Source organism: Giraffa tippelskirchi, chromosome 1, assembly GCF_054371585.1.
Source record: "Giraffa tippelskirchi isolate mGirTip1 chromosome 1, T2T-mGirTip1v1.2.pri, whole genome shotgun sequence".
NCBI classification, from domain to species: Eukaryota; Metazoa; Chordata; class Mammalia; order Artiodactyla; family Giraffidae; genus Giraffa; species Giraffa tippelskirchi.
The window spans coordinates 213,534,533-213,558,821 of record NC_137275.1 but is presented as its reverse complement, the minus strand read 5'-3'; the positions used below and the strand labels follow the sequence as shown (position 1 = coordinate 213,558,821).

General features: G+C 46.5%; 1 protein-coding gene across 7 annotated transcripts in view; it reads left to right on the top strand.

Annotated features, from left to right (window-relative positions):
• The window catches only part of PTPN3 (protein tyrosine phosphatase non-receptor type 3), a 115,398-nt gene that overhangs the window by 71,816 nt on the left and 19,293 nt on the right, over positions 1–24,289 (top strand). For all 7 annotated transcript variants that reach the window (XM_081526146.1, XM_081526137.1, XM_081526160.1 and 4 more), the window contains 7 exons: positions 497–631; positions 2,982–3,158; positions 11,543–11,729; positions 11,894–11,968; positions 13,242–13,298; positions 14,368–14,524; positions 17,034–17,194. In XM_081526146.1, coding sequence (XP_081382272.1) covers positions 497–631; positions 2,982–3,158; positions 11,543–11,729; positions 11,894–11,968; positions 13,242–13,298; positions 14,368–14,524; positions 17,034–17,194 — 949 coding nt within the window. The remainder of the gene's footprint in view (positions 1–496; positions 632–2,981; positions 3,159–11,542; positions 11,730–11,893; positions 11,969–13,241; positions 13,299–14,367; positions 14,525–17,033; positions 17,195–24,289) is intronic.

Genomic DNA, 24,289 nt, shown 5'->3' with positions numbered 1-24,289 from the left:
AAACTCTGCTGTTTAAGCATATTTTCTCAGGTCGGCTCTTAAAAGAGTTCTGAGTGATTTACGGTGACAGCTTCTGCCAGCTAGAATGACAGAGAACAGCGGGAAGGATGGTTAATGTTTGCACTCATGCCAGTGTGAGTAAAAGTGAGAATTCCTTGAAGTTCCTTGAATGGTGTTTCAACGTTAATCCTGAAATTCCTTCTTATCTGGTAAGGCGTGGTTATATTCTGAAAGCAGTTTTGTTGCTTGCAGTAGTAAGGACAAGAAAATATTTTTTCATCCAAAGAAAAGTAATAACGTCAGGGAAAGCCAGCCCAGAAAGGAATCTCTGACCCAGGTGCCTCCACTCCCGGGAACCTCGGCCGGGGTCACCGAAGTGTTAACTGGCCCTGCGTCAGGGAGGGAGCGTGTGCAGACTGTTTGTTTCATTTATGCTATCACTTCTATCTCGTTGAACATGTCAGTGTAGAAAGTGAACCTGCATCTGGTTTTTCAGGTCTGTAAATAACCAGTATTGCAAAAAGGTGATTGGAGGGATGGTGTGGAACCCAGCCATGCGGAGATCTTTATCGGTGGAACATTTAGAAACCAAGAGTCTACCGTCCCGGTCTCCTCCTATCACTCCCAACTGGTATGTCTTCCTTTTTTTGGTACTATCCGCCAGTAAACACTTTATTTCTTTTAAAAACTAAGTGAAAATAAAAACCTAACTATAGATGGTCTATGGTGAGAGTTTACATTTGCGTATTTGACTATTGCAGAAGTAACTATTTTTATGAGATGCACAAATATAGCTAGACATTTTTTTTAGTGTATGATGTTTGGATGATCTTTTATATATATATATAGATATATTTTTTAAGTCTCTCAAACTTGTTACAACGTTGCTACTGCTTTATGTTTTGGGTTGTTTGGCCATCAGGCAGGTGGAATCTTAGTTCCCCAACCACAAATCAAACCTGCACCTCACCACTAGACCACCCGGGAAGTCCCTGGGATGTTCTTTTTTAAAAAGTTATTTGGTCTAAATAAATTTGAGCACCATAGCCTACTGAAGTGCCCCTCTTGAAATTGTAGTATGTATTAGCATATTCAAGTTTTGAGAAGTCCTGTGATAAAGCATGTTTAACTTTTATTTAATCTCATGTTTCCCATTAATATCAAACAAAATAAGTTTTGAGAAAACATAGTAAATGTATGTAATACAACTGACAGAAGGATGTGTGACCCTCAGCAACAGTAGCAAATGCACATTGGAAAGTAACCTGCCAACTTCTAAGTTGATGGACTTGGCTTAAAAGGAAGGAAGTGGCAGTTTGGTGAAGTGGGTAAGGGCACTGGGTTTGTAGCCGGAAGACCTGGACTCAGATTTTGGCTCTTCTGTTCATTAACAAATTTGTTTATCTCTCTGGTCTCAGTCTTTCCATCTGTAAAGGGGTTGAATGAACTAACAATGTACAAGTGCTTTGTAAGCTATACAAAAAGGATCAGGTAGATTGTTATTGTTAATTATTTTTATTATTTTATTATTAGTAGTACTGTTAGTATAATGTTCCTCAGAGACATCAGGCCATTTTTTGAATGCCTTCAAAACAGCCAGGCATTATGTGGGGAGGGAGGAATCAAGCTGGAAACCTTGGCCCAACTCCGCCCTAAAATAGGATTATGGCTTTCTGTTCATTTCCTGGTAGGCAAGGTGCACTATAAATTCTTTAGGAGTGATCTACCAAGACTAGGGAACATTCTACCAGGCAGGCAGAAAGGGAGTGGTTGTGCAGGACTGCTGGGAAAGGACTCCCAGCAGAGTCTCTCAAAGGGGCCAGATGCCCTGGGCAGGAATGGTGATGGTGTTTAGTGTTGGAAAGTTATAACATGACCGAGTAGATTGACTCTTGGTTTCTGAAATGTGGGCTCTCATCCTATAGTGGTCCATGTGTGCTATAAAGTAGCAGCTTAATCTGTCTGCAAGTCTCTTAGCAGCAGAGGCCAGGACAACATTCAAGAGAACAGCAGGGTTTGGCTCTCACTGCTATTTATAGGTCCTCTGCGGAGGAGTCACGAGCCTTTCTGCTCAGATTTGGACACAGTGTATTGATCCTCCAGGCCCAAAGGGACTGCAAATAGTGGAGGCCCTGACAGTCCCAAGGGGAAATGGCTGAAAGGGAAGGGGAAGATGGAAAAGCAAGGAAAATGAAATTTAAGAAAGTTCAGCGGCCTAGGGTTGCCGACTGCAGGAACCACTAGTGCCCAGGTGCTGCCCCAGGTATCACCCCAGGCATCCTGAGAACATCGCCTCATTTGGTTCATTGTCAGGAGCCAGATGGGTACAGCTGAGGCTCAGAGAGGTAGGGTGACTTGCCTCATGACACACAGCTACTGCTGCTGTTGGAAGGACGGAGCGGTGCTAATACAGTCCATGGGGTTGCAAAGAGGCAGACACGACTGAACAACTAACACTTTCACTTTCAATACCACATAAGAGATCTATTTTAAAAAGCAAACATTTCTTCTTGGATCAAGTGAAATTGACATGAGGGGATATAGTTGAAGTAAGGTTCAAATTTTGCCCAAAAAAATAAAAAACCTTAGCTTCTAAACCTTCTATTTATACTGCACAAATGAATCAGAAAAATTGTCTGATGAGCAGCCAATTTGGCCACTTTATGCATTGAGACCTTAAGTGCTCTTGGAAGAATAACTCCCCCTAAACCAACACTCAACAGCTTCCCAAAGGACACAAACCAGTCTCATCTGCCAGTTTATAAAGTTGAGGGGCTGTACCACTGGGCTCAGAGTCTCTGGGACCACGCAGCCGCTGGTGGATCCTGGTGTAGTAAGGGATTAACCGGCTCTTAAACTCCAGCAGCATCAGCAAAGCCACCCTTGGGACGGCCGGGGCACAGAGGTTAGATCACTGATGTCTGATAGAATCCTTAAGTAGAATCTGCTTTCAGCACTTCACTCTGCACTTTCCCCACCAGGCGGAGTCCTCGGCTCCGGCACGAGATCCGAAAGCCACGGCACTCTTCTGCGGACAACCTTGCCAACGAGATGACATACATCACTGAAACCGAAGATGTGTTCTACACCTACAAGAGCTCCCTGTCCCCTAAAGACAGTGATTCCGAGGTCTCTCAGAACCGAAGCCCGCACCGAGAGTAAGAAACTTGTGCTCCTCTCTTTCCTGTGTCTCCCTGTTGAGGCTGCTGAGGAATTTGCACAGGCCCCATGGCCATTTAAGAGGAGGCAGAGGCTAGAGCCGGCAGCCAGCTCCCTGGGGTGCTCCCTGCCAGGCTGAGAACATCAGTCGCACTCTCCCTTGCCCCACAGGCTGTGTGCCTGGGGTCATTAACTCGCCCTGCTTTTTGTCAAAACAGCAACCTCCCATCCACACACCCGTTAGCTCTCCTGAATGGTGTTCTCTCCATTTGATGAGCAAAACTCAGTTTAAACCATTCCATACACCAGAGGTTGAGGACATGTTGACTAGAGCCGTATGTCTCTAGATTGTCAGCGTTCGTCCACTGCAAGATTCCCCACCCCTGAAAGTGTGCTTATTTCTCGCTGTCCACAGAAAACCTTCTCAGATCCACAGTCTGTCCTCAGGGCATTTGTTCGCTTTTGGTTTTTAATGAATATTTAGTATAAGGAAAAAAAAAACATGTAGAGAATATCTCTGATTTTCTTTGTTAAATTTTTGTCAAGGACAGTTTGCATCAAATTCTTTTATGTCCCCAGTCCTTTTTTTTTTGTGTGTGTGACAAACTCCCTTCAGATTTCAAGATCAGGAAAAAATATGTCTCTCCTAAAATACTGCCTTGAGTCCTTTTATTATTCAGTAAGATAATATCTGATTTACTTGTTCCCTGTTTACTTGACTAGCAAGGAGCTCAGAGCTGCATGTCAGACTGAGTTGCATTAGCTTCCCAGAGCCCAGATTTCTGACATAGGCCTTACTCTTTCTTCTCTCTCTTATTAATGAGTCTTATTTTTTCTGTGGTCTTAATGAATTCACTGTTCTACCATGTCGGCACATTTTAGAGTAAGTGATCTCAAATCATTTTTTAAAGGGGACTAGACACAGATCATAAATGTCAAAGTGTGATGGGAATGGATCATTTTTTTTTTTTAGGAAGCCAACCATGGTCATTGGGTATCCATTCTGTTTAGTCCCATGCTGTGCCCAAAATGTAGAAACGTACCACGCCTCCCCTGACAGCAGAGGATTAACAAGAGGGTACTCCAGTTAATCTGTAAATTTTTACCCCTCTAGCTCCTAGGATTAAAGCCTTAAATGCATCCTGCCCATTCTCTCGGCATCACAGGTGAATCATGGATCTCACTTCACACTTAAGTGTGAGATTGCTCTCTCTCTGCTGTCCCTGACCACAGCAAACATGGTTTCCAGCTTATCTGTGTTCTTAACACCTCTGGCTGAATAATCCTCTGGTCATTATTTCCTTGTGACCTGAGCTTGGATGATGCTTCTCTTGAAATGATCGCTATCTCTTGCTCCAGCTTACAGTGCTGTTGAGGCTATAGTGGAAGGGTGTGAGTTCCTCTGTGGGGCACAGTGGTTTTGCATGTCTGGGTCTACAAGGCAGGAGCCCAGGCAAGCATGACCTGAGCCAGTATGAGCCTGTCAGGGGCTATGTCGCTTTGGTGAATGGAGGAGGAGGGTTTAGGGAACTGACTGAGGGCGCCGAGATGCCCAGTCACACCTTCCTCTGTGTCAGATCTCCCTGTTGTGGTTTGCAGTCCCATCGTGGAATTGTACTGTCCAGTACAGTAGCCTCTAGTCACGTGTGGTTATTCAGATTGAAATTATTAAATGTAAAATAAAATGTAAGTTCAGTTCTTCAGTCACACAAGCATCATCTCGAGTGCTCTGGACCGCATGTAGATAGCGGCTACTGAATGGGACAACACAGATACAGCACATTTCCAGGGTGGCAGATGGACAAGAGATGGATTCTGTGCACGGGCTTGTGGATGTCTTAAAGGGCTCTGCTCGTTGCTGAGTCCTGCAATGCACTTTATATACCCTTGGCTGCTCCTTGAGGGAATGTGAAGGTAGACGTAGACAAGTCTTTGCTTGCAGGGACCTCAGGCCAGCTGGGCAAATAGCACATTATCAGCCTTCATCAGCACACTGTGGGGCTTGGTCCATTTAGTGAAAGGAGAAGAGAGTTTAGGAAAACGGCGGTTTCCGAGAAGCCTGATTACAGGTCCTACCTCAGATCTTCCTCAATGCAGTCTGTGACCCCACCATGGAATTACAGAGCATCCAGACCTTCACAGGCCAGCACAACCACACACATGTGGCTGTTTGAATTTAAGTTTATTAAAACTCCATTGAAAATTGACTTCCTCAAGCCCTATTTGGTTTAAGTAATTCCTGGCCCCACTCACCCCTGGGCCTTGCCCATCAGTTCTTCCTGAAACTCCTTCGTGAGACCTAGGAAGATGTATCATCCTGGGACACACTTTATTTTGCAGTGAACCATTAAAAGTAGCAAATGATGGTGATTCAGAGGCAGCCTACCTTGCCATGGCTTTGCCAGGTGAGCCACAGTAGACAGCTCACAGAGTCCAGTTAGCTATACTTTGCAAGTGGGATGCACAGTTGAAACAAGTTCAGCCCCTAGCATCTCACATAGGTAGGGGACCCCATCCCACTGGCAGGAAGCCACCTTCCGCTGAGCTTTCAGAGCAGCAGGCCTCCATTGGTCCTCCGTTGCCCAAAGCAAGAAGGGAAGGTTGGTCTGTGCTTGGTGAAAAAACTGCAGTGGTGTTTTCAGTGAGTACAGTCATCCCAAAGTACCTAAGGGGGATTGTTTCTAGGACCCTCAAAGGTACAAAATCCATGGACGCCCAAATCTCTCTTGTAAAATGGTGACGTACAGTTGGTCCTTCATGTGTGTGTTAGTCGCTCAGTCATGTCCTACTCTTTGTGACCCCATGGACTGTAGCCCGCCGGGCTCCTCTGTCCATGGAATTCTCCAGGCAAGAATACTGGAGTCCGTAGCCGTTCCCCCTTCCAGGGGATCTTCTGTACCTAGGGATCGAATCTGGATTTCCTGCATTGCAGGCAAATTCTCTCAGGATTCCCTGAGCCTTCATAACTCTGGATTTAATTTGATCCACGATTAGCTGAATGCACGGACTCCCAGGGTCAGCTACAGTATTTGCAAAGTGTTTAAGAAACATCAGACATGTTTTATATAGCAAATTGACATGTTAAGAGGCAAGAAGAAATATTCTGTCAGAGATATCAGATGAATACAGAGAGCAAGGAGAGTTCCTTTGAGAAAGAAGGATGATGTGCAGTGTTCTGTACCCAAGAAAACAAGAGGAAGAAGGAGAGAAAGGAAGAAGAGAGTGATTCAACTTTGGCTCTCAACCCAGAGGCATGGCTCCGACTCTCTGAACATTGTCCTCGCGGATGAGTCACCGTGGTTTGTCGCGTATTTATAGCAGCGCGGCAAAGTTTATGATTATAGTTGTGAGTCCTTGGCAGTTTGCTTTGTGCCCGAGCAGGCAGTCCTCTTGTTACCCCTCAGCCATTCTGTGTTCCATGCCTTGCTTCAGAGCCAAGGCCAAAATCTGCAGAGAAGGAAGTTTCCAAAAACAAAGCAACCTGCCACCCAAGGGAAAAAAAAAAAAAAGGGAGGGGGAGTGCCCCAAAGGAGAAAACGACTTTGCAGAGCAGAAAGCTGGAGGAAAACAACTTTGAGGGCAGATGAGGGTTGTGTTTGAAGAACTTTTCATCAGAGGGAGTGGGGCTTGGCTCCGCCATGATGTCTTGGCCGTTTGCTCATTTCCTTCTCCAGAGCCTGCCTTGTTCCGGGGACACAGGGCAGCTGTCGGCTTTTGTTTTCCAAACTTCTGTACGTACAGCCGTGTGAATACACTTCATGCTACTGAGCTGTACACTTGAAAATGGTTAAGGTGGTAAATTTTATATTATGTGTATTTCGCCACTGTTTTTTAAAATGTTTTAAAGTAGCCTCTATGCGTTGGAAGGAACTCTAGGTATCCCCTTCTTCAGCTGCATCACCCAGCCGGTGACGGGCAGCTCTCCTGCCGTGGGGCAGCCTGCTGTCTTGGACAGCCTGGTTTTCAAACTGTGTCTCCCCGCAGGAGACCAGCCAGCGACAGGGTTTCACAGGAGTTTTGTGTTCATTTTCCCTGCACCTTGCCTGCCCTTCTCTTGGTCTCGGGCCACTTGCATGTGGATGTCTGCTGACTACTTTAAACCAGCCTGGCCCAGCCTCAACTCATCATCTTCTGTCCAGCCTGTGGCTACTCCTGTGTCTTGGTGAGTGAGGCCATGTTCAGGAACCACTCTCTTGGCCCCTGTTGGGACTTCAGGCATCCTTGACAACTTCTCTTGCACCTGTGTCATCCAGTTCCTCACCCGTTGTTTCTCTCCCGCAAACATCTCTTGACATGGACCCCTCCACCATCCTCCCCATCGCCTTGCCCGTGTATAACTGCCATCATCTCTCAAAGGGCTGCTTGCAGCAGTGTTCTAAATATTCTCCTGTTCTGGTCTCTCCTCCTCCTTCCAGACCATCCTTAACAAGGGTAACAGGCTTGTCTTCCTGAAATTCAAGCCTGAGCATGTCACTCCAACACTTAGATGCCTTTTCTGTGCTTTTACAAAGTTTCATGCCTCTGCAAATGCTGCAGGTTTGTTTTTTTTTTAAATTAGAGTTTTGTCTAAAATACTTTATTCTTCCCTCCTGACTACCTGTTTAAACCACTACTAGTTTATCTTTCAGACTCAAGTGCCCCCTCTTCTGTGGAATCTCTCCTGGCCTCCCACTGTACCCCAGACATCTGAGCATCTCCCTTAGAGCGTGATGATAATACTTAATTATTTCTGTACCTTAAAATAGACAGTGAGTTCTCCGAGGGCAGAAATAGTGCCCTGTTCACCTCCCCTTCCCCCAAACCTGGCACGATGCCTGGCACTTAGATATACAATCACTATGTGGATAGATGGACAGACAGACAGACACATGGTCACATGAAACAGGATGCGGCCCTTGGGTAATACCCAGACAAGCTCCCAAGTTTTCATAATGGGTGTCTCCTCTGCCACTTCCATGGCAGGTCCCCATATCACATGAGCACACAGCATCTGATCTGCACACCAAGGACTCAGACAGATTTACTGTGACAGGTTTTGGTTAACTGTCCTCTGTCAGCAGTTCCCTGTGGTAGGGGCTGCTGCAGGGTATATATGGATGAGACATTCTCAAAAAACTCAAGCACAAATTGACCAAAATTTACCCAGTGCTTTCTTGTTACTGAGGTATCACAGCGTCCAAGGGGGCAGCCTGGGGATGATGCATGACCTGTGACTCCGTTAGTGATGAGACACAGAGCTCAGAAAGCAGCACTTCTGACCCATATTCCCTCCACCACCTCCGCTACTTCTTGAGTGAGGTTTTGATCTCGGGCCCTTGGCGTGTATTGCAGAATAAAAGTATCACCTGAACAACGTCTCCACGTCGCAAACATACTACGGAGACTCCTTCTGTTACTCGGTGCTCCTTACGTCAGGATGCGTGTAGATTATCTGGCTACGTGTTAAGTGCCCTTGGGGAAGAATAGACAGAGGACTAGGATCTCTCCCAACCTTGAGAAGCTCATAGACTTGAGGGAGAAATGCCATCTGGAACATTCTGTCACCCGCCAGAGCCGGTGCCTCCTCTCAGGCGGCCCCAGTGAGAACTGTGAAACCCTTGGTAGGAGCACAGCTTTGCTTGGCTGACAGGTTTGGGGGTGGGTAGGTGGGGGTGGTCTTTGGAATTTCCTAGAGTGTAGGAAAGAGTGGTATAAAAAATACCACGTGGTAAATCTTGCCGTTTTAACTTTGTCTTTAACCTTGCCTCTCTTCAGAGAAATGAACTCTGTCCTGGCTTTTGTTTCCGACGCCTACTGCGTTTACAGTTCTGAAGCATCGGCTTCTGAGGGCAAGCACCCGTTTGTCTGCCGGTCAGTCCATCTGTCTGTCTCTGCCCCTTTCTCCTCCAGGAGCTGGGGGTGGCCAGTCCCTCCCTGACTGCTCTGGCTCCCCAACAGCAGTGACAGTCCCTCCTCCTGCCTCTGGGACAAACCACTTGCTTCCAGTCTCTCTTCCTACCTTTCTCTGCCCCTTTCACCGTTACCCCCTAAACCTCAGGGGTTCCCCTAGTCTCTCCCTCAGTCACGCCTCATGTCCTGCCGCGAGGGGGGACAACGGCTGCTCGGTCTGGCGTCCTCACTCGCGGCATCCCCGGGCTGTGTCCAGCTGCCGCCTTTTCTCATTGTGTCTCATCATTTGACGTCCTCCTCACCATCTGTCTGTCCATCTTCCACGCTGAGCCGAACGTTACTGCAGCCTGCAGGGAACGTCTGTACATGGCGGCTCAGCCAAAAAAATATTGTCATGTTTAATAAATTACCATCTAAAAGTAACCTCTCCACCCCTACTTAGAAAATAGGATTGGGGACATAATGACTTTGAATATGTTATTTTTAGTACCGAGGGCTGTTTTGGGTCAACCATTAAGTTTGATACTGAAAAAGACCTTATGCTTAGATACTCTAAGACCTTATAAAATGTCATCTAAATTCTATATAACGTATTTCAAAATTCAGAATTTAGAAGTTAGATATAATGAATACAAAAATATATTACACCTTACTGCGAAGTCTGCTCTCTTCTGTCTCGCCTTGCTCTTCTGTTTACATGTCCTCACCCTTTCCATCACTGTCGTCTCCAGATTCTTCCAAATACTTGAAGTATGAATGCTGTCTGCAGCTTCATGTTAGAGGTTCAGTTCCACCCTTAGCTGGAAATAGCGTTTCCTAAATCCTTTGGGCTTTATCTTGTTTAGCAACCTCAAGTCTCCCTTTCTGCCACTAGGAGGTGCTCTTAGAAACATCAAAACAGAAAAGTTGCCCTACTTGAGGAGAACTTTTTTTTTTAGTTTCCTGTTAACCAAAGTCATTTATTTTCAGCCTGAAAACATCCCACTAGTACACAGCTTTAAGTCCAAAATCTCCTCACTCTGAAAGGCTTTCCCATCCATGGTATCCCTTAACCAGCAATTTGAGCACCCTAAGTTCAAACACTTCTCTTGCAAATAGCTCTATTTCTACACTACTCTGTCACCGACATTTTGTATTCAAATGAATTGAGATTATGAATCACTTTGTATGAGTAAAACGATACAGATTTTGTATTTAAAGTAAGCTAATTTAAACTTGCTGGGAAACAGAGAGGTACTCCATTAATGAAAAATCCCTGGAAAAGGACCTGAAATAAAGGTTTAGTAAGAGACAGCAGTGACTGTTGTCTGTCTGTCTGTCTCACTGTCTTTTGTCTACTCACCTTTCCCATCACTAACCTAGAGTGAGATCAGAATGTGGAGGAGTCTGTGCAACGTGAGGATAGCTGCATATTCTGTAGGCGTTTGAAGGCATCTTTTGCTCAACCTGCGGCCCTGGAAGGAGTCTAGTGTGGGTGTGCATGATGCAGAGGAGTTGCATGCCCTACACAGTGTTCGTCCGTGCAGCCCTGAGAGGTTGGAGAGGATGGTCTTAGGAGCAGATCTGGTGGCTGGGAGAGGAGAGAGGGGCTCAGGGACTCACGTTCATCAGACTCCTGGCGGGTGAGGAAAAAGCTGTGCGACCTGGGGCAAGTCACTCAGTGCCCCTTGACCAGTTTCTTCATCTGTGGAATGAGAATGGAACAGATGACCCTAGAGGTCTTTGACACTTCTCAAAGACAGAGACATCCAGTAGAACTTCCTGCAGTGTTTGGAAGTGTTCTGTGACTGGTCTTGTCCAGTGCAGGAGCTTCTAGCCACGTGTGGCTGTTGGGCATTTTTGAAATGTGACTGGTACAGCTGAGGAATTTTCTAATCTTCACTTCTTTAAATAGCCACTTGTGACTGGTGGCTGCCATATTGGACTGTGCAGCTCCAAGGTACAGAAGGACCTATATTAAAGAAAACTAAAACCACATGATCTCAGCGGAGGCAATGAGTGGATGTCACAGGTGAATAATGTAAACTAGGATTGATATAAATTGTCCTGAATGTGCAGTGCTGGTCCCATTTCCTCTGGGTAGCAAACTGTCCTGTGAAGCAGAGCTATGAGCGGGAATGAGATGGAAGGAAAAACTTTCAGCAGCGATGGAGACCCACACATCTGAGTGAGCTTCAATAATTAAGCACCAGAGTAGCTGGGCACAGCTCCCTGTTACCCTTCGAAAGCTGCTGAGTTGTCAGCAGTTCTTGGTACTGTCCTGCCCTCCTCCTTTTCCCCAAAACTAAAAGCTGCTCTATTGAGGCCAGCTGGGGGTGTGGGCACCCAGTGGCGTCTGGGTGTGCACGAGCCCTGGGCTTGACCTTCAGAGCTCCTCTAAGGTTCTAAGGATCGGTGACAGCCGTGAGATGCCAGGCTCCAGCAGTTAGTATTGTGTGCTCTGATAAAATATTAATCCAGTTATTAAAATATCTCCTCCTCCCCCACGATGAAGGAGTATATCCGAGAACAGCCCAGCACAAAGCTGCCTGACCCAGAAGTCATCCAGTTCTGTGTCTCCATCTTCAAATGCTCCAGGCTCCTGCTCCCCAGATGGCGTCGATCAGCAGTTCCTAGAGGACTTCCACAGGGTGACCAAAGGGGGCTCCGCCGAGGACTCCAGCCAGTACTACTGTGACAAGGTGGGGGGCTCAGGTGCTGTGGCTGAAGCGGGGCCAAGCCAGCCGGGCTTCCCGTGTGGGGCCGCCTCTCGGGCAGTTAAGTGGTTAGGACTCAAAGGAAATAGGTTATCACCAGTCACTGGGGAAAGAAGTAACGTAATTGATGATTTTCTGACATTTTCCAGAACGATGGTGACGGCTACTTAGTCTTGATCCGCATCACGCCGGATGAAGATGGGAAATTTGGATTTAATCTAAAGGTACGTTGTGTGTAATTTATAAGGACGTGTGGTGCTCTGAAGCACTCTTTAGATGACTTTTAAACTTCCATTACAAATGTGCCGTAGACCTAAGGCTGTGTAGGAAAATTGGCTTGGCCTTCAGAATTGGGAGCTTTTCAGTGGGGCCATAGGAGTTGCCTCATACCAAGTGCCTACTCTATGTACTTGTTTATATCCCCTTATTGAGGATATAAAGGGGATTGTTCATATCCCCTTATTGAGTCATTTTATTAAGTGGTGAAGTTGGTATTTTTAAACATTTTATAGATGCACATTAAGGGGCTTCCCAGGTGGTGCTAGTGGTAAAGAATCCGCCTGCCAATGCAGGAGACACAAGAGACGCAGGCTCGATTCCTGGGTCAGGAAGATCCCCTGGAGGAGGAAATGGCCACCCACTCCAGTATTCTTGCCTGGAGAGAGGAGCCTGGCGAGCAACAGTCCATAGGGTCGCAAAGAGTTGGACACGACTGACTGAACACAAGGTTCAGAGAGACGGGAACTCCTCAGCACTGCTAAGAGAGAACAGGGATTCAAGTGCAGGGCCCATAACCTCCTCTGTTTCCCTCTAGGCTGGCTCTGCAGACTATGACCTACGGGCCCAATCCCATCTGTTCTTACAAATAAAGTTTTATTGGAACACAGACACCCCATTCATTTACAAATGGTTTATGTCTCCTTTGGCATTTCGATGGCAGAGTTGCTAGAGTGCCCTCTGTCCCACAAAGCCACAAAAAGTAGTATCTGGCCCTTCACAGAAAAGGTTTATCAGCCTTAGAGCAGAGTAAGGGCAGGTGATCTTCTCTGCCTACCCCGCAACTGCCATCATACACTCCTTTCTGATACCCCAGCAGTCCCGCTGACAGCCAGTTCTCAGAGGTCAAAAGCTCTCACAACCTGGGACCTTTCCACAGCTTTTCTCCTCCACCGTAAACTCCTCTCCCAGCAGCGCTTATGGGCTGGGCTTTTAGAGTCTTTTTCCTGAGGATGTTTCCATGTTTTGAAAGGAGCCTGCTTCTTCCAAGTGCATCTTTAGTCCAGTGGAGGGTGGGGATGGCAATGGGAGGCTTCTGAGTGGCCTTCTGGTTGATCCACTAGACCCATAGCCTCTGGAACCTTATCATTCTAAAAGCTACCAACCCTTGGGATTAGAATATATTTAAGTAAAAGTTAAGCCCTCCCTCTGTGTCAGAGATAGCTGCATGTCTTTGGTGCTGTGAACAACTCGAGTGGTTTTTAATCTACATGTTTACAGGGAGGAGTGGATCAAAAGATGCCCCTCGTGGTGTCAAGGATAAACCCAGAGTCACCTGTAAGTAAACGTATTCTATAATTTCCCAAGTCCGTTTTCCCGTAAATGTAACAGATTTCTATTTCTGTGTCCTGTTTCTTTTTTACTGGCAGCATAAGAGTGTGTGTCAATGCATGCATAGAGATAGGAAGAAAGAATTTTCCAGAACCTTGCTGCTCAGTATGGTCTCCGAGGCTGCAGCACCAGCATCACTTGGGAAGCTTACTAGAAATGCAGATTCTCGTACCCCACCCCAGACCATCTGGACCAGAATCTGCATTTTTAACCAGATCCCCAGGTGACTGGGAGACACATTAAAGTATAGAAGTCCTGCTCGAAAGAAGGCATCTGGGGCATAGTGTTTGCTCTTCCATAAGCTCTAAGTGGGCTCATGGGTCTTGTGCCTCTTCCCCCACCCCCCAGCCCCACCCCATCCTCAGCCCTCTGCCTGGCCCTCTAGGCATCTAGGAGATGATTTGCTTTTTTTTAAGCATTGAGAACCAAAGAGTCCCGGTACCTCCTAAGAAAGGCACCCATTTGGGGGTTTTACTCTTAAGTAGTCTTTAAGCTTGTGGTTGACTTTTTCTTATTGCTTATGGCCTCTATGAATTAAGAAGCCTTTCGATCAGTTGCACAGCTTCTTGTCCATAACGGTTTGTGCCTTGGGGGTTATGCTTGCAAAGGCTTTCTCCATCACAAGATAGCTAAATACTTGCTTTTAGATGACAAATCATTTTCTAACAAAGCACCTAGAAAAACAGAAGATAGAGGCATTAGAGTCATTCTGACATTACAGTAATAAGTGAAGCTTGGCTGCCATAGAGAAATGGCCTCAGTACTTTTTTTCACTTTATTCTGAAATGTTTCATTCGTAATGTAGGTTCTGAGCAACACTTCTTTAAAATCTCACCACTAGCTACCATGTCAACATAGCAGTGGCAATAATAAAAATAAAGGCGGTAATACCGGGGGGAGAAAAGCAAAACTTGGTCACAGTCTCCAGTGTCCACGCTCAGAAAGCATCGGGTTCTCCCCTTGAGGATTATGTTATTATGGTAACTAAAGAAACTCGCTCTTCCCCTGCATGCAGGCAGACACCTGCATTCCTAAGCTGAACGAAGGGGATCAAATCGTGCTAATCAACGGCCGGGACATCTCAGAACACACCCATGACCAAGTGGTGATGTTCATCAAAGCCAGCCGGGAGTCGCACACGCGGGAGCTGGCCCTGGTGATCAGGAGGAAAGGTAACAGCCCCCGAGGGAGAGGAGCCTTAGCGAAAAGGGCCTTCTTGGGCCTGTTCCTTGGTTTCCAGATGTTGTACTCATAGCCAACATCGGAAAATCAAGAACTTTCCCCCGATGGGAAACAACCTGATGGCTGACTTCTCACTTGAAAAATGTGGAGATTTGGCCCCACAGGGCCCCGCCCCTCGTGGCCAGTCCTTTGCAGGTAGGCAGCACCCTCGCCCCCACCTTTAATATGAGACATGACACTCCTCTCCCCTATTCCTCACAGGTCCATCTCAGCCCCCTTCATGCACCCCTCTTAGCTGCCTGCCTCTGCCTGCATTTGCATTTTCAACCCTTTCTCAAAGGATCGGGTTATATTTCATTCATGTGCATTTGGTTTTGTTGGAGAGGCTTTAGCAGAATGGGGCCAGAGCCTGGCTGCCTCAAGGCTGTTCTAACTCTGCCTCTTCCTGGGTTCCGGGCCCTTGAACAGATTTCTTACCCAGGCTGTGTGTCAGTTTCCTCTAATGTAAAATGATGATGACATAGTCGCTACCTCCCGGGGTCCCTGTGAAGATAAAATGAAGCTCATACTGGAAAGCACCAAAGATGCTGCCCAGTTCTTGGTGGGTGTTGGAAGGGCATCCTCTGTTGAATACGGCTAGTATTAGTGTTGTTGTTGTTACAAAGCAGGAAGCCCAGTCCTCGAATCCTCCTTCCCAGCTTTCAGACACTGAAGGTAAATGAAGCACGTGACTCGGGCTCTGGCCCTGCATCTCCGTCTGGACTCACAGTCATTGGCACAGCCCACACCCCCCACATACCTGCCGTCTTTGTTCCCACCAAAACTCCCAGTGCCAGCGCTCATCCCACCTCCTCCATGAGATCCTCCCGAATCTCTCCAGCCCCCTAACCCAGTTCCTCCCACCACCCATCTCCACCAAACCCAGCTCCACCCTGGGCACATAGTAGGAGCACCTAGTAGGAGGCCCTAGTGACAGTGGCCGACGTCTGTGCAGCTCCAGTGAAGTGCCTGCATGGTGTTAATTGCTTTGCATAATTAGCCTCTTCCATTCTTACAATGATCTCATAAGGTTGGTATTCTTATCCCCAAAGGAGGATAAGAGTCCCAGAGAGGTTAAGTAAGTTGCTGTGAGTCTGGTAAGGCCATGTGATGGTAGAGAAGGAAGGAACCCAGAAACTGGAGGCAAGCCTGTCCATCACGTGAAGTGCAGGGTGACCTGCTGGCCGATAAGGGGCGGGGCCTTGGAGGAGGGGGAGGGGAAGTGGCACCAGAGCGCTCTGGCCACGCCCCGGTGGGCATCCTCCACCGACCCATGGCAAGGGGCTGGCACCTGTTTGAGGTGAGGAACAGAGATGTTTATAGACTAATGGAGTTGCAAGAACAGTGCCTCTGGTTTTCGATAACTGTCATGACAAGTTCATTTTTAAAATAAACATTTAAATTAAAAAAAAGAATTGATTGAAAGAAAAATAATAGTAACAGAGAGCGTAGCACATGTGACAGAACCCATGAAAATCAGTAAAAAATCTGAACTTCTGTGATCAGTGAAACAAATGTGGCCTTTAGCGTCAGACATGTGAACTGGATTCCCGGGTCCCACCCTGATAGGCTGGGTCACCTTGGACAACTCTTTTGCCCATGAGCTTGTAAAGTGGGAATAAATAACTAAATAAGGTGGGAATACTGGTCAGCACTGTGAGGATTCAGTTCAACTGTGTGGGAAAATATAAAAGTTGTTCCTTCTCTTTTCCTCTTACCTTGAAGGCAGTAGAGAGTCACTGAAGGCTCTGGAGTGAGGGAATGACTTCTCTTTCTGGGTCGAAAGGGAGCATCAGAGATGATTCTGAAGTCTGCAGTGATGATGGACAGGAGGAGGCACTTGAGGCTGGGGACGAGGTGTGCGTGGTGGGGAGGAGGAGGTGCTCCATTGGTTTTCACCCATATCGAGTCTGACGTGAAGGGAGAATTCTGAAGAAGAAGCTAGAGATGTCTGCTCCAGAGCCTCCCACCTAACAAGAGCCTTGAGTTAGAGATGAACCGACCAAGCTCTGTGGGGCAGGGGTGTGGACAGCACCAGACCCCATACCAGCTTCCTGGGAAAGTGCTTGTTTTAAGGGAACTAATGAAGGGAACCTGAGAAGGAAGGAAGAGCATGGGTAGAAGAATAAGCAGGTCAGAGAAAGCGAAGGGAGAAAATGTGTTCTCTTCAATGACATGTGTTCCCTTCGTCTTACCGCTGACAAAAGCCTCTTGAGTCCTAAACACCATCATTTAAGGCTAACCAGAAAGATTAGTATGTCATTTTGTATAATTAGCACATATTGAATCATTCAACGGGAAGTAGTATCTTTGGTGAAAATGATTACCATGTGCTTAATCATTTAATAAGATGTTTTAAACCGTCTGCATTCAGGTGTCACAAGTGTAATTTGGGGGGAGGAAACCGATCCCCCGCGCGTGGCTGTGCAGCCCCGACGCACCCTTTCTCGTCCACTGCAGCCGTCCATTCGTTTGCCGATATCAAATCTGAAGATGAACTGAACCAGCTCTTCCCAGAGGCCATCTTCCCCGTGTGTCCAGAGGGTGGGGACACGCTGGAGGGGTCCATGGAGCAGCTAAAGAAGGGCCTCGAAAGCGGGACAGTGCTGATCCAGTTTGAGGTAAGAGACTCCCAGGGCCTCGGTGGGCTGCCTGACGACTGCAGGGTCCCCCCAGTCACCAGGCGGCCGGACTCCTCGAGGGACCCCTGAGGGGCTCAGGGCCTCTGGGAGAAAGCCGGGGCGGGGCGGCTGGGGGCCATGGCCCATCCCTGAACTCTGCCTCCCCTTCCTGTTCTAGTAACGATCAGTAGTCATGGAGAAATGTGTCAGAAACCGAGGAGGTGGGACTCTGAGCATGTTTAGCTGCCAACACAAAAGCTCAGAACACTAGCAGTCGAAGGTGGTGGAGAGGCAGCGTGGGCGAGCGCAGAGGGCTGACGGAGGAGCTGGGCCCTGACCCCACCAGGCACGCTGTAATTGGAGCACTTGATACCATCCCATGAGGGCGCAGGGGCTGAGCTTCTCAAGTCCCCCGGAACCACAGGGACACGAGTGGGAATCAAAGTCAGACCCCGTCTTCCCTCCCCAGGAGAGACCTCTGCTCATGGGATTGAGGTTGTTGACAAAGGCACACACAGAGACTCTACAAAATAAAGCAGGACTCGAGGAGACTCAGTTTTCAAGTCAGTTTTGCTGACCACTAACAGAATATAAATAGAATTTATTTATCTTCCACATTTTTTCAAAGTGGTAGAAGACAGAGTAGTTCACGCAGTGAAAGATAACAGAAGAGAACAGAGAAAGCATAAAATAGGCCGATGAAAGGCAGTTGATCATGATTAATGACAATATACACAGTCTGGATTCATAAATTAGCAAAGTCTCAGGTCAGATTCAAAAGCTGAAGTCCGCACTGCATTGTTTATTAGAAAGCCATATAAAGGGAAGAGTCACAAAAGCAAAAGTAGGGAATTTGTCAAATGTTTATGATTGCATAGTGATTTAGGAAAGCATAAGTAATGTGAATATCAAACAAGAAAGATGCAAAGCAGAGAGTCTTGAGTGAGAGAGAGGTTTATTTTATAATGGGGTAAGGAATAGGATGTAAATAAAATACATTATTAGAGCAATGTGTATTGAACAACAGTAGAAAGTAAAACCCACAAGTATAAGGTGAATTGACCCCACCCAAAAAATCAATAGGGAATTTTGAACTTAACAGCCTTGACAGAAAATATAGACAAAAAATAAGTTGAAATCAGGATAAAAGGATAGGAATAGTATGATTACTTAGACAGAATTGATGAACATATACTAAATATCTATTAATACAGAGATAACTCTTTTTTCCAGTGGCCTGTAGGAGGCTAGGTAGGCTTGAGACTTTTAAAAGAAAAAAATTGTATACTCTTTGCATTGCAAAAACCTCAAAATTGAGACATACATTTTAAACACTAAAACTCAGGTTTTTGGGCAGGGGAGTGATGTGTCTGATTTTTTTTTTTAACTTTTTATTTTATATTGAAGTTTAGCCAGCTAATAGTTGGAATAGTTTCATGTGCACAGCAAAGCGACTCCGCTTTACAGCAAAGCGACTCCGCTTTAAACATGTATTAAAACACTTAAAACAAGGAGCACTTAAAAGCCAGAACATATATATATCAGTTTTACTCTGTTGGCAGAGGATTGGAAGGAAACGTCAAAGGGGAATGGCACTTTGGAGTCGTCCGTTCATTCATCCCGCGAGTGTGTAGTAGATATTTATCACGTGCCAAATGCTAGATCAGGAACAGAGGGAAGGAGAAGGGGGCTTTCTGGCCCCAAGAAGCTTACAGTCTTAATTTTGGTGTATTGGTGGGAAGGTATCATGAGTCCCAGAAGCACCTCAAGACTAAGGTTTCATTCCACAGAATGTATGTTCTGTAGGAACTGGAAGTGAGAGGTTTCCAGGAGGCCCTCTAGGATAAGATGTAGTATTCATAGAGGGTGGATGGGATTAAGTGTGGAGGGGATGGTCGCAGACTAAGCTCATCGGGTCAGGTAGGCAAACAGTCCTCCCTGGGGTGAGCAGCACTCACCCTGGGAGGTGTCTCCACGTGATGGAAGCTCTCTTCACCCGGGCTGAACCAGGTCGCTGTGATCAGACTGTCCACCAGGAGGCGCTGTGGACTCTCGGTGAGGAAAAAGATGGCGCCTGGTCTTCAACAGTGCTCCAGAAAATCCCCTCCCCTTTCATGTTTTCCATGTGAGACTCCCCTAAGAGGTTTTCCTTGAGCAATAATGTTCTTTCAAAATTCATTAGGAAGATAAAAAATGCTTTAGCAAGAAGTACCAACCTGTCTGCCTGTGGTTTTGAGCAGTATTTCTCCCAGGGTGACACCCTGACCACCTGTGTGGATATCACCTGAGGAGATTGTTAAACGGCCTCAGCCCACAGCTACTCAATCAGCCGCACTAGGAGGGCGCCTGGGTACTGGTTCTTACCAAGATCACCAGGAGGCTTTGATGCACAAGCTGATCCTGAGGATGGGAGAGGAAAGATCATACCAGAACCATTGTCCCACTGCTGCCCATGCTAAGTCCTGCCTTTAGAGCCTACGATTGGACTGCAGAAGAAATAAGAAAGGGAGAACATAGAATATTTAGGGTTAAATTCTTGTATGTACACACTTCATTCATTTAATCAAAACATTTCCTAGAAATTAAGTAGGAAAACCCTCTTTTTAAATAAATTAATTTTTTCAGCACTCCAAAATGTGGAACAAATAACAGCAGAGCTGCTCTTTGATGGAGCTAGTGGGATCCACGGAGCCCCGCCTTTCAGTCTGTCCACACTGCTCACTAAGGAATCGTAGACTGTGAAACTCAGTTTAACAACCACTGCTCTGGTGGGGGAAGATGTCTTACACAACTGCTGAGGGAGGGGAATACCAGAGGAAGGCAAAAGGAAACCTTGAATGTGCCTTTACCATGTGCCAAGGGCTTTATAGGCATCACCTCCCAGTAGCTCACTGTAGATGCTGTCATTATCACTATTGTATGAATTGTATAATTTATACAATTTGTATAAATTGTATGCAAATTCATATAAATAAAGGATCAGAGTCTTGGAGAGGTTCTCTCACAGTTAATGGCACAGCCTGATTGGAACCCAGGCAGGCTTAACTCATAGAACTTGTTCTCTTAACAGCTATAGAACCTTTATGTAGTTCTATGCGGGTGTGCTCAATTGCTCAGTCGTGTCTGACTCTGCAACCCCATGGACTGTAACCCACCATGCTCCTCTGTCCATGGAATTTCCCAGGCAAGAATACAAGAGTGGGTTGCCATTTCCCCTTCCAGAGAATCTTCCTGACCCAGGGATCAAACCAGTGTTCCTGCATGGGCAGGCAGATTCATATTACCGCTGAGCCACCTGGGAATCCCCTTATATAATCGCTGTTTCCACGTGAGAGTTGTTAGAATAGCATGACATCAGAGCTAAGAAAGATCTGAAATACTGTCTAGCCACATGGAGTTGAGAAGACTTTAAATCCTGACTCTACCACTTGCTTCCTGTGTGACCTCAGGCACGTCCCTTAACCTCTGTGGTCTCTACTTCCCCATCTGTAAATTGGGTATTTCGTGGCTAGTTGTTTTTTAAAAAAAAAACAAACAACTTATTTTGTGTTGAGGAATAGCCAATTCAGAATGTTGTGATAGTTTCAGGTGAACAGTGAAGGGACTCAGCCATTTGGAATGGACAGGTACACACTGCCATGTCTAAAACGGATAACCAGCAGGAACCTGCTGAATAGCACATGGAACTCTGCTCAATGTTATGTGGCAGCCTGGATGGGAGAGGAATTTGGGGGAGAATGGAAACATGTATATGTATGGCTGAGTCCCTTCAATGTTCACCTGAAACTGTCATGGGCTAGTTGTAAGAGTTAGAGGAGATAAATACTTAATGTGTTGTCTGCTACATGGTCAGAGTGCAATTAAAAGTAACAACTATTATCATGTATAAAGTCTAAAGAACCCACCCCATCCATACAAGAAGTGGAAACCAGCGCTGCCTGACTCCAGAGTCTTGGCTATTGTTTCCCCACCTGCTCCTCTTCCAGTGCCGCCCGCAGGTGGCAGCTTGACTGTTGGAAGCTGTGTCTGAGAGCAAGAAGCAGGGCCTGGTTCCTAGCAGGTGCCCATGCCACCCTCTCCCTGGCACAAAGAACCTGCCCTGAGGGATCTCAGCTGTGGATGGAATCCCTTTTGCAATGATAACAGGCTGATTTTCAGAACAGCTTGCTTTGAAGCATTTTTCATTAATGGAATTCCCCTGTCCCTCCCATGGCTTTCAGTAAACAATTACAAATGTGTTCCAGAAAGCATTTGGTTCCAGCTGTAGTAAAATCACACTTAATAATTAGCATTTCTATAGCACTTTGGAATCCACCAAGTGTGTCTCACATATGTTGTCCCAGTTGACTCTCTCAGCAGTTCGTGAGACAGATGTGGGCAGAATTATTGGGATCACTCCTTTTGTAAGTGGCTGCAGGACTCTCCCAATGTCACCCTGCTGCTCAGAGATAGAGCTAGGATTAGCATCTGTGTTGAAAGTCCATTGTCAGAACTCACCAGGTGTGACCCAGTTCTCCTCCCAGCCTCCAATGGGAGCTCTTGTCTTCAGGAGCCACAAAGTGTGAGCCATTCCTTGTGACCCGTTTGCCAGCATTGTTCACCAGCCTCAAACTGCCTCAATACTGTGTTTGGCCAAGGTATAGCATTCCTCTGTCTCGCACGTAAAGGAGCCCAGACTTGGGGTTCACAAGGCCCAAATCCATTACCACCTCTAGGACGCTGTCCTCCTCTAAGGAACTCATTGACTCAGCCCCAGGGACATCCCTTCCTGAGTAGCCTGTGGCTCATTTCATGCTTTTTCCCCTGAGGTGAGCTGTCTGTGTAGGCAAGGGAGAGGGAATGCATTCAGGATGTCAACCCGGGCTAAGAGCTAAGTGAGGATTCGAACTGTCCTTTGAGAACCAACTTCCCAGCACGTGAAGGCCCCTTGGGCCCATCATCACCCAGTGGCCCTGCAACCTCTTTGGAGATTTGTCGGATGCAATTAATAGAAAATGAGACACATCTGTCCTCCCACCTCCCAGGACTGATGAGTTGGAGGAGTGTCTACAGAGCTCCATCAAAGGTCATGCCAGACTTGGAGCCCCCTGCCCCTCCCACATCAGCATCTTCCCTCTTTACCAAAACCAGATGCCATCTTTTTATCTCTCTGACCACTGTTTTTCCTGAACCTGCTCCTACATCATCCATTAGAAGAAACATCCATTACTGTCAAAACAGGTGACTTACTACTTACTGGTTGCTATGATCATTGTAAAGTTGATTTGGAAGGACAAAAAACAGCTGAAGACTTAACACATGTAGGTGTACCTTCAAGATTGAAGCTCACACCAAAAAAGCTTTTTTTGATTTCCCAAATTTTTGTTTTAAGAAAGGCAAACATTATCAAGTATAACATCTATGGAATACAAGGAACAGACTGTGGGCTTTGGAATGAACACGTGTGTAGCCTTTACCATTCAAGTGCCAGGGACCCATTTAAAGGAGATACCACCCCACCTCATTGCCAAGGATTTCCCTGTGCAAGAATAAGAATCTTGTAAAAATGCTTCAGTCTGCCAGCACTGGGACCTGCATTTGGGACTGAGGTCTGAAGTAGCACTCTTGAAAATCCCCAGATTGCCAGCAACAGTGTCAGTTCATTTCGGCTAACCTTTACAGGAAGGTAGGGAGAGACTCTTGAGTCCCCCAGAGGCAGTGTCCTGGCCCTCTGACTGGGTCAGGTATGGGAAAGATGAAAGTCCCCAGTGTGGGTGAGCTGTTGATGAGCAGGGAATTGTTCTTATGTCTGCAAAGTGGAGAATAACCTCTCAAGGCCTTCATGAAAAGGGGCTACCCTTAGCCTAGTTACCTGCCTCCAAGCTACCTCTCATCCTGCTCTTTTGTTCAGAGTAGCAGATCCCATCATTCTGCCACACTACACATTTTTATTGAGCACGCTGGCCTAGGGCTTGAATGGAACAAACAAGTTATCTGCTTTCATGGAGACCTCAGTTTAGTGCTTGACACAGAAAGCACAGTATATGACTGTCTTGAAAGTCATTGCCCTGCATGGGTCATTGCCAAGGGCATGAAAGGGAGTCTGTTTCTACCATTTGCTCTCCTTGCCCATTGTCCCTTCAACTCCTTTCACTTTTTGGTCTTTTCCTTTTTTCTTCCTCCTCCTCGGGTTGTCAGCCTTCAGGAATTCCAGTGGGAATTCCCTCTTGGTCTGGTGGTACAGTTGATAGGGCGCTTGCTTCCACTGTGCCCAGCCTTGCCAGCATGTGCTGGTTGGAGCCAAGTGGGTGTCCAGGGCCTTTATCTGAGGTGTGTGAGCAAGTTTCATATCTTTGGTTGGACCAGAAGTCCGAGGAGATCAGCTTCATCTCCTGATGCTCTCTCTCTCTGCTTTTAGATGATCTTTTCAAAGGAGAAATGTTTAAATTGGAAAACAGATATCTTATCCAGCCCACGCAAACCATGCTGGTCTCCTCCAGCTCCCAGTATTCAATTTTCTGTCTTTGAAGACCAGAGCCACTGATACTGTATTTAAAGCTGTACTTTAAATACAGCTGTTCATAGCAAACCCTCTCAGCTGATCTTATAATTCACCCTTAGTTTCACAACTGCTTAGAACTAGACCCTGGTGGCTCAGATGGTAAAGAATCTGCCTGCAATGCAGGATCCTCAGGTTTGATCCCTGGGTCAGGAAGAGCCCTGGAGAAGGGAATGGCAACCCGTCACAATATTCTTGCCTGGAGAATTCCATAGACAGAGGAGCCTGGCTAGCGGGCTACAGTCCATGGGATTGCAAAGAGTCAGACATGACGGAGCAACTAACACATAGAACTACGCTCTGCTAATGATGAGAACAAAGCACTTGAGGACATAAACATTAAGATTTTAATAAAGCTAAGTGGTCTTACAATGCTCCCTGCCTATGACCTTCCTCAGCCTCCTGATTGCTCTCATTCTCGGGCAGAATTGAAGGGATCTTAAGGACTGGCAGTTCTTGCCTGTTTCACATACCTTTAGCCCAAGAAGAAACAAAACAAACTGTGTCTTTCCAATGAGTAGTTCTTTAAAGAGCCATTGTCTCAAGTTCTGCCTAGT